At 37.1% G+C, this 11286-nt stretch overlaps 1 protein-coding gene across 1 annotated transcript in view; it reads left to right on the plus strand.

Moving 5' to 3' along the window:
• LOC130664985 (plasmepsin X-like) overlaps positions 1-10073 on the plus strand; it is a 55269-nt gene extending 45196 nt beyond the window's left edge. The window contains exon 4 of the mRNA XM_057465212.1: positions 7660-10073. Coding sequence (XP_057321195.1) covers positions 7660-8184 — 525 coding nt within the window. The 3' untranslated portion in view covers positions 8185-10073. The remainder of the gene's footprint in view (positions 1-7659) is intronic.
• The last annotated feature ends 1213 nt before the right edge of the window (positions 10074-11286 follow it).

Raw genomic sequence — 11286 nt, forward strand, 5'->3', positions numbered from 1 at the left:
AAACGTAAATGAAGACTCTCCCACTGCTCGAGTAAGATGATGTTTGAGTGATTTGACAGCAGCTTCCCACTTTCCACCCATATGTGGAGCTGCTGGTGGATTGAAATGCCAGGTAATACTGTTCACAGTGATGTGATCCAGTATTTCTCTTGACTCTTGAGTTCCTTGAGTGAACAGACGGTTGAGATCAGTTTCAGCGCCTTTGAACGTCGTTCCACAATCGCTGTAGAGTGCTGTGCAGATGCCTCGTCGGCTGATGAATCTGCGGAGTGCTGCGATGAACCCACTAGAGCTGTAGTCGCTGACTACCTCTAGATGTACTGCGGACGTAGAAAGGCAGACAAAAACACAAATCCAGCCTTTGTATGTTTTTGCTCCTGCGTCTCCAATTTTTGAGTGTTATTGGGCCAGCATAGTCAACTCCAGTGTGAGTGAATGCAGATGATGGAGTAACTCGTGATACTGGTAGCTGACCCATGAGTTGTTGAGCTCTATCAGCACGATGTCGTGCGCATTTTATACATTTGAGTATAATTGAGCGTACTGGTTGTCTACCGCCAATGATCCAGTACTTTTGTCGTATGAATGCCAGAGTAAGTTGAGTACCACCATACATGGTACGCTGATGAGCATCAGAGATGATGAGTTTTGTGAGTGCCGCATTCCGTGGTAGAATAGCAGGATGCTTGCTTTGGTCTTGATTTGGAGAATTTTCCAACCGTCCACCTACTCGAATGATGCCGTCGGTGTCAATGAATGCAACCAATCGAGCAAATGGATGACCATTAGGCCATGGTGCGTGTTTGGAGTGCATGTTGATCTCGTTTGAAAAATGAATGCGTTGAGTTTCTTCGATACAGAAGTTGAGTGCAGAAATTACTTCGTCAGAAGTAATTGGAGTCTTGAGTGATGAGTTTGGTGATTTCTTGATCATGTCACGAAGTCTAAAGCAGATTGCAGTAGCTCGTAACATGCGTAGGAGTGGTATTGGCCGTTCCATGATAGGCCAATTTGATTTCAGCGACGAATTCGATGAGAACAGGGCCAGTCCAGGCCGTTCTTCTGCTTGAGCTCCTGTATCATCGATTGATGGACATTTAGGCCAGGACGATGAACTCTTGAGCAACCATGGTGGGCCAGTCCACCATAGTTGATGATCACGGAGTTGAGTAGGAGTCAACCCTCGTGTTGCGCAGTCTGCTGGATTTTGTGTGCCCGGAATGAAATTCCAGTGGCCATCTGGAAGTAGATCTTGAATATGTGACACCCTATTCCGAACAAACTCCTTCCAGCGAGACGGGTGAGATTTAATCCACGTGAGTGTAATTGTTGAGTCCGTCCACAAGTATATTGGCGATTGAGTGAGATTGAGAGTGCTCTGGCAGTGTTTTGTGAGTTTTGCCAACATGTGAGCTGCGGTGAGTTCTAACCTTGGTATCGTTAGTCGTTTTAACGGGGCTACCTTGGTTTTGGAGCAAAGCAGCGTAACTCTGACTCCATGAGCAGGTGTGTGGACTTTGATGAACACGGCAGCTGCCATTGCCAATTGAGAGGCGTCCGAGAATCCATGGATTTCGGTGGTTGAGCACGTGGATGAGTGGATCCATCTTGGAATTTTGATTTCAGAGATAAATTTGAGTTCATTTTTGAAGTTTCTCCATTTATGCCGTTGATTGGCTGCCAATGGAGTGTCCCAGCTGAGCTTTTCGAGCCAAAGCTCCTGCATGAATACCTTGGCTCGAATGATGAGTGGTGCGAGAAATCCAAGAGGATCAAAGATTTGAGCAATCTCTGATAAAATGATCCTTTTTGTAAATTTTGGAGTTGAGCATGGTGGTGAGTACGTAAAATAGAACTGATCTGAGTGTGAGGACCAGTACATGCCCAGAATCTTGGTGCTGGAGTCTGGATCCTCGAATTTATGATTTTTGATCGCTTCCACATGATTGAGTTGTTGTAATTTTGGATGATTGCTTGCCCATTTAGCAAGAGGGAATCCGCCCGCCTTGCAGAGTGCTTCAAGTTGATCAGCAACTTGTTGTAATGAGTTCAAGTCATCGGCACCACCAAAGATATCGTCAACATATCTTCCGTGGGTGAGTGGAATGATCGCAAGAGGAAATCGATGTCCTTCGTCTTCAACCAATTGAAGTAGAGCACGAACGGCCAAATATGGAGCTGGTCTGGTCCCGTAGGTGACCGTGGTGAGTTTATATGGAGTTATTTGGCCTTGTTGGTTGAACCAGAGTATTTGTTGAAGTGATTGATCGCGTTCGTCGACCAAAATCTGTCTAAACATCTTCGTGATATCTGTTATGAAGATGAGCTTATGAGTGCGAACTCCTATGAGTACGTCGAAGATGTCTAGTTGCAGTTTTGGACCGGTGTGAAGCACATCGTTGAGTGAAAGACCTGAGCTGGTGGTTTTGGAACCGTTGAAAACTACTCGCAGCTTGGTTGTGATGCTGCTTTCCCGTAAGACTCCATGATGAGGGAGATAGTAGTCTGGTTCACTTGTTGTTGATTGAGTTGATTCCACCATGTGGTTGAGTTCTTCGTATTCCTTCAGAAAATCAAGGTAGAGTGCTTTCAAACGATCGTCATGATCTAAACGACGTTTGAGATGAATAAGACAGCGGTATGCTGCTGAGTACGAATTCCCCAGCTGTTGAGGTGACGATTTGATTGGCAGTCGAACTATGTATCGTCCTGAAATGTCTCGTCGATGAGTTTGTTGAAAATGCGCTTCACACGCCTCCTCATCTGGGTTGAGTTCCTTGATTTTGCTGACTGGAATTTCTTCTTGAGTCCAGAAGCGTGATAGCAGGTCTTGAAGTTGTTGAGTTGACTGCTCGACAGCAGCATGATAAGTAATAGATGGTCGATGAGTGCGTTGAGTAACTGGACCAAGTAATATCCATCCGAAGATGGTATCTTGAGCGATTGGCAGGCCTTCAGACCTTTTAATGAGTGCATCTTTAATGATAAGACCATAATGATCGGCACCAATGATGATATCAATTGGTCCTGGTCTCATGAACGCTGGATCTGCCAATTGTAGTTGTTTGTATTGGTCCCAGTTGAGTGTGTTGAGTGCAACAGATGGTAGTTGAGTAGTGAGACCACCTAGTATATGAGCACTGATGATGACTGAGTCGTTTGAATGCCTAGATGAAAGCTTGAGTGCGACTTGACCTTTAGTTCTACCAGCATTGGCAACACCAATACCAATAATCTGGATAAATGAGTGAGTGCGTTCAAGTTTGAGTGAATTTACCAAGGAATCTGAAACAAACGATAATTCAGACCCTGGATCCAGCAATATGCGTACTGGATGAGTACTTAACTTGGTGATCAAGTCCACTAGGCATGTTTCGAGTAAGATTGCTGGGCGATGAGTACTAGTATGATGAATGCCGGACGTGTTGAGTGCAATTGAGTTCAGTTGAGCGTCGCTCGAGTCGTCATGTGGAAGCAGACGTCTTTATTGAGTGCCTTTAGCGGCTGAGCTAGATGGTTTTTGAGTTCTGTTGAGTCCCGGGTGTATCATGGTGTGATGTTTTTGTTCACACACCCTGCATGTGAATTTTGAATTGCACGCATCCGGTAAATGATGGCCAAAACAATTTTCACAAAGTCGCTTCTCCACAACGACTTGAGTGCGTTGAGCCTTTGTGAGTCCCAAGAATTGAGTGCATCTCACAATAAAGTGATCTCCTTTACACAAATCACAGGGATATTGTGCAGGAGGAAATACCTTCTTGGGAGGCTTCTTGAGTGCAGTAGATGAGTTCGTGGCTGGAGATTTAGTTTCCGATGAGTGCGACTTGGAAACAGCAGCAGCAGAATATGACGCTGGTTTGCCAGATGAACGTGGTGGTTTTGATGCCTGTTCCACCCGTTCTTGAGCACGAGCACGACTGACTAAAAAGTCATTGAGATCTTTGAGTGATGGGTATTCAGTGGAAGCACCCATTTTGTTCTCCCAGAGCTCCCGATTATGTGAGTCCAATTTAGATATGATCAACTGCGTAAGCAGCGGATTCATATCTGAGTTCAATTGTACCCCGAGTGCGTTGAGTGCGTTGATTACCTCTGAAACGGTGTTCAGAAGGTAATTGAGCTGCTCAGATGAGCGTGAAGTGAGTGCATGCATGTTAAGGAGCTTGTCCAGTTGAGCACCGATGAGTAGGCGAGGGTTGTCATATCTCTCCTTGAGCTGATTCCACGCAGGTACAAATTGGTCGTCGCACATTTGTACACTGGCGAGGCTGAGTGCGGCTTGTCCTTGCAGACAGCTCTTCAGGTACTGAAGACGTTGAACTGGAGCAAGTTCTTGAGCATTTATCACCATTGAGGTGAATGAGTCCCTGAATTCCGGCCAGTTCTCGTAACGCCCATCGAACTTGGGAATTGCGAGTGCTGGCAAATGAGTTGGAGCCCGGGTTGAGTGTATTACAGTTGGAGCAACAGCTGGAACTGGTATTGAGTTGATGAGTGCGATGAGTTTGCCCTTGGCGTTGATATACGACCTGTACACCAGGTCGTATACTCCGTCCTTGACATATGAGCTCTCCAAGAACTCCTTGGTGCAGGTGAGTGCTAGTGAGTCGTGAGTGAGGTTGAACTGGTGCCATTCACCCTCGAGTAACTCAAGTCGAGACTTGAGTTGAGCCAAGCCGTCGGAAACGGTGAGCATAGCAGCCAGAGATTCCCAGTCTGAGAAGACTCTGAGCCGTGAGTGCTGGCTGATAACTTTCAGCTCGAGTCCTGGGGAAATCGTCGATTTCCTGGGAGTGCGTTTGAGTTTCTGCCTAGACTGATCTCCCTCGCCGGGGTTCACAGTCTCGGTAGCGCTTGAGTCGCTGAGGACTTGAGTGTCGACGATTTTGATCACTGGAAAGAGGTGTGGGTCCGTGGGGGTACCTTCAGGGACCTCTGAGTGCTCCTGGTCCTTTGGAAGACCCTTCTTCTTCTCTTCATCCCCCATAGTGAGCTCCTTGACCTGTTGATAGGTTTATATGAGTACAGCTGCCCAATGATGATGCTACCGACACAACCAACCAACCATCCGGCTCGAAGGACCATAAAATGTTGTAATAATAATTAAATAAAGACATGCCAGGACTGGTTGGTGGTTGGGATGTTTGAAAAATACGCATATTAAAAAATATAACAATATTTTTATTTGTCACAGCACAAAATATCACTGGGTTGCAAATTAAATAGTTTATTTAATTTATAAATACTGTTAAGTGTCTGAGCTCATGAATACGTGAATAGTTGAATACAAATTATTGAGTTGAGCTCGAGTAAATAATGAATTAAAAATAATCAAGTTGAGTTTAATTGAACACTGAGTTGAATGCAAAAATGTCATGATAATAAGTAACATGATGTCAGAGGTTACTGAGCGAAGTGAACACATTAATTACTATTTTTAATAGCACTGAATACATAAATATTTTTGTTATTGAGTTTTAATAATGATGATCACTTAATTGAATTGAATTTAATGAGCTCATGATAAATTACACTGATTTTAATTTATCTGTTGAACACGTGGTAGCATGATAGCAGAGGCTACTGAGCGAAACATAACTTTTATATTAATTAAGAAATTGAGCATAATGATAATTAAATAAATAATAAAACTGAGTCTTTTAAATTAATTGAGCACTGATAGCAAGTAAATGTTTAATAAAAAATGCACCTGTTGCTTTCTCCGTCGAAAATAACCTCGTCAGGAACAGGTTGTAGAACACTGGATTTCTTGATGTTATTTTATTAATTATTTTATGAGCTCTGGAGCTCGCGATTATAAAAATAATTATATTTTTATATAGAGTAATGAACCCTTAATGTAATTAATTGATTACTTTTAATTATTTACTCAAGATGAGCGCAATTTGAATAGATTATACAAAACACGTGGTGACACTTGAAATTGTATAAACGAATAGGTAATGGCGTCGGTCTTCTTGCCACGAGGCAGGATAAATTCGATACGCATGCGTCGAAATGCGCAAGTCAAGTTTTTAATTGACACTAGGCCCCAGTAGGTGCTGCCTCTATTTGCCGGAAGTTCAACTACATTCAAATTTGAATGTAGTTGTGATTACGCAACAAATTGAAATTTTTGAATCTTTCCGAATCCTTCTCAATACCTAAATAATCCTATATTTCGATCAAGTGTGGGATTGAAAAAGATTGAAATGAATTGAAATTTTTGAATCTTTCTGAATCCTTCTCAATACCTAAATAGTCCGATATTTCGGATCAAGTGTGGGATTTGAAAAGATTGAAATGAATTGAAATTTTCGAATCTTTCCGAATCCTTCTCAATACCTAAATAATCCGATATTTCGATCAAGTGTGGGATTGAAAAAGATTGAAATGAATTGAAATTTTTGAATCTTTCTGAATCCTTCTCAATACCTAAATAATTTCACATTTCGGGTCATGAGTGGGATTGAAAAAGATTGAAATGAATTGAAATTTTTGAATCTTTCCGAATCCTTCTCAATACCTAAATTGAAATGATGAAAGATTGAATTCTTTTCAATACTTTCGAATTCCACTTTGGAATCGAAAAGTATTCAAACGATCGAAATTTCAATTCCATTCAATACTTTCCAAAACCGCCGAGGGATTGAAAAGAATTGAGATAATTTTCAATACTTTTCAATTCACTTTTTTAATCAGGGTTTATATTAAATTTTTTTTCCCGGGTATATATACTATATAGAGTGTTTCGAATTTCCAATTACCTTAAATCTTTTTACATCTTATTTCTAGAATGAAAAATTACTGAATAGTATTCAAAATTTTGAGTCGCCTTATATTATTATGAATCATATTTTTAGGATTTAGAAGTATTTGGTAGTTTTAAAAATTTTCAATTATCTCAAATCCTAATTAATCATATTTTAAGGATTTACAAGCATTTGACAGTATTTAACCGTTTAAATCATTTCAAATCCTGTTAAATCATATTTTTAGGATTAAATAGTATTTAAAAGTATTTAACAGTTTAAATCATTTCAAATCCTGTTAAATCATGTTTTCAGGATTAAATAGTATTTAACAGAATTAAAAAATTTGAATCATGTTAAATCCTTCTGAATCATATTTTCAGGATTCGATAGCATTCATAAGGATATAAATTTTTTTAATCCTGTCAAATGCTTTCGTTTTATCAGGGTACAAATAACTTGAAAAAATGCACTTGTAGTGAATTCAATAAACTATATGTATAATTCTTTAATATATTTTAAAAAATTATTTATTTGTTAAGAAAACTCCAAAAATCAAAACCTCCAAACGTTCAATATCTATTTGACATGATCTGAAGCTCGTTGATAATAAAAACTGTTTTTTAATCATAGTTATAAAAAATTGCACTGTTAATTTGCAAGATTTTATTTTCAAAAACTGTTATTTTGATCCTAGACACAAATTTTTGAACAATAAACAAAATTTATCTTACTAAAATCGGATATTGAATATTAATAAAGTTAAAATTTTATAGCACATTCATAATAAATAAAATTTTTGACAATTTCTAAAAAAATCCCTTTTTGAACGTGAGCTCACTAATTATGATTGTATTCGTTAAATAATTAATTAAACACTAATATTACTATTATTTTTATACAGATTCCTTTAAGAACAATTTATCGTCACGATAAAAGAAAGAACGAGGACACTATCAACAATGATTGCTCAAAAAAAATACGTCATAATAACCAAGTGGGAGATCTTAATTATGTTTTCAATTTTGATCAAGTCGATGAGGATAATGGAGAAACATTAAGTAGTTTGAGTCTTACCGATGACGACGAGGAATCAGATGATACAGATGAAGTCGAAATGAATAGTAATTTTTCTTCTAATAGTGATTCTGAATCAAACCAGCCTGATGAAAACATCGACGATGCTAATGATAATGCTGATGAGTTAGACGGTGAAGATAACAGTCAGTTTAACGACGAAAATAACGTCATTTTACCCAGATTGTATGAAAATAGTTCACTTACTGTTGATGAAAGTGTATTGATGCTTTTAGACTTGTATTCACAAAATCAATGGGTCAAAGCTAGTTTATCAGGAACGTTATTAATGTTAGATAAAATGTTGCCAAACAATAATCGTTTACCTCGAACAATATTTAAATTATTTTAATATGTAGAAAATTTAGTACCATCAGTTGATGTTATTAAGCACTATTATTGCCAGGAATGCTTTTATTATCTTGGTATCGTCAATAAAATTGATAAATGTACAGTATGCAATGTCAATAAGAATCAATTTTTCTACTTTTTTGAAAGAGATATCAATCAAATTATAAAATGTTTGTTTGAAGAACAAAATTTGGCTGTAAAATTAAAAGTAAATAATCATACCAATAGACACATCATTGCGGATATAACAGACGGTTCTAAATACCGGAGAGTAAACTCACGAATTAATTGAGGCCCGTATGACTTGACACTGATTTTAAATACTGATGGTGTTGCATTATCAAAAAGCTCTAAAACTCACACTTGGCCATTAATGTTTACCATCGCCGAATTACCTGAGCACTTGCGAGATATATATATATATATATCATTCCGATTGGTCTTTGGTGTGATCATAAGTGCAAACCTTCAATGAATACATTTCTCAAACCATTTTGTGAAAAATTAAAAAAATGTTTCAATGAAGGTGTTCGCTGGACTGATTCGGTAACTGGCAATGAATTCGTGTCAAAGATTGTAGCACCATTAATAATTGCTGATGCTCCAGCTAGAGCTCTTGAGCAAAATATCCAAAATTTTAATGGAAAGTACGGCTGTAATGTTTGTGAAGTTAAAATGAAACGATGTCAGCGAATTGAGGGAAAAAGAAAGCTTGGAATATGTACCACACATAAAAGGCGTCAAAGGTGACACTATCTTATCTAAATTACCTCTTATAGACCTGGGGACATGTGTCATACCTGAATATATGCATTCGGCATTGCTTGGTGTCGGGCGACAATTCACTAATATATTTGTAACTAAACAAGGTCCTTGGAGCTTAAAGAACGTCTCTGAAGAAATAAATAATTTTTTATTGAAAATTAGACCACCAATCTTTGTGAATAGAATTCCTCGTCGAATAACAGATCTTAAATTATTTAAAGCATCTGAATATTATTATTTTATTCTGTTTTATTCACTTCCTGCTTTAACCAATTATTTGCCCGAGAAATATTGTAATCATTGGATACTTTTTATAAAGTAATTATTTCTTTTACTCCAAAATAAAATAACAAAAGACGATTTAACAACAGCTGGAAGATTGCTTAATTCATTCGTTAAAGAAACTGAAATCTTATACGGTGACCGTGAGATGTCATATAATATACATCAGCTCGTGCATTTTGCTCTAATGGTAAAACGATGGGGTCCTTTGAGAGTAACATCAGCATTTGAATTTAAGAACTTCAATGGTTTTCTGGCACATGGAACCCACGGAACAAAACATTTAGGCCAAGAAATAATGAAGAATTTGAAAATCACTCAAGGGATACAGATACTTCGAGGTCGTGTAACTGCAAATGATGAGCTGGGTAAAACAGAAAAAGCAAATGAATTTATCGGAAAAAATTTAGAAATTACATTCAATGAAAATAAATCTGAATTATTAAGATTATCTACTTTTGAGCTAGATAATTTAAAGTTTTACAGCCGAGCTAAAATTCACAAAGAAATATATACTTCTGAAAATTAGAAAACGACAAAAACTAACAACTTTACTGTTCAATTAGATTTGACAGATGGTTCTATAATTTATGGATCGATATGTTTTTTTTTTTTTGGAACGGAAAATTTGATGGGTATTGTTTTGCATCGATTTAATGTTAATCATGAAAATATGTTTTATAATCCAGAACACAAAGCTAGAATAGATTATATCATACCTGTAAGCAAAAGTGAAGAATTGATTGTGGTAACTTTGAACCAATTCAAATCAGCATGTCATTTAATATGTGTAGGAAGCTATATGTGTAAACGACCTAATTTAATGAAAAAAAATTTTTAAATTGAATCTTTTAATGCAGTATCAATTTATTACATGTAATTAAATGAATAAAATATTAATAGTTATGAAATTATAATTATAATAATAGTTATTGAATAAGTAAATTTTTACATATTCAATTAATCTAAATTAAATAAATAATAAAATAAAAAGAAAACAATAATTATAATTAATCAAACAGTTTCTATTAACGACTAACTTTCATTTATGAATATGAACGAGTATGCTTAGTCATTTATGATCGAGCCTGAATATTTATAAATAGTTTTCACTATTTGCATATAACCGATGATGATCATGTCTGTACCGTGCATGTAAATGTCAGCCATTTTGAGCTCTTTTCCGCCATTTTGAGGACCCTTTCAATTACTAATTGAACTAATTGATTTGTGTCAACCCTTTCAATAACTAATTGAACTAAGTGACGCAAATTAACATCCATTTGAGCTAATTGACATCATTTTGACGCTAATTGGCATCATTTTGGGCTTATCTAGGACAGCTTTGATATCATTCGGATGCTAATTGAAAGTCGTTTTTACCAACCGAGCTCAGCTTATCTAGACTTTTGATGCTAATTGACATCTATTTTGAGTGCAATGACAGGTGGCGCCTCATGTATAGGCAGTTGTTTTACCGGCCGAGCTCAGCGTATCTAGGACAATTTTCTGATCATTTCGCAGCTAATTGACAACATTTTGCGTCAATCAATGTCTATTTTAAGCTCTTATTTGCCATTTTGAGCTCGTATTATGACAGATGGTGCCTCATCTGTATTTTGAGCAGGAATTTTTGAAAAAATCAATACTCGCGTTGGCCTTACAGATGTTACTTCATGTATACTTTGAGCGGGAATATTTGAAAAGATTAAAACTCGCGTTGACATCATAGTTATCTGTTTTGAACTCATTTCCGCCATTTTGAATTAAATATTATGCCCATTTCCGCCATTTTGAATTAACTATTGTGCCCATTTCCGCCATTTTGATTTAATTTCGAAACATTCAAGCTTGCGTTTATCTGGAGATTACTATATGAATAATTAGTGCATTTTAAAAAAAGTTATCACGCACTAATCAGAAATTGCAAGATTTTTTCAACATCATTTTTTTTTTTAGCAACAGCGAATTTTTATTTTTAGATAATGACTCATCCAGTTCCGAGAAAAAAACTTTCTATTTTAACTGCGTAGTAGAATATTTATTTTAAGATGGT

This window comes from Microplitis mediator, chromosome 3 (genome assembly GCF_029852145.1).
Source record: "Microplitis mediator isolate UGA2020A chromosome 3, iyMicMedi2.1, whole genome shotgun sequence".
Classification (NCBI taxonomy): domain Eukaryota; kingdom Metazoa; phylum Arthropoda; class Insecta; order Hymenoptera; family Braconidae; genus Microplitis; species Microplitis mediator.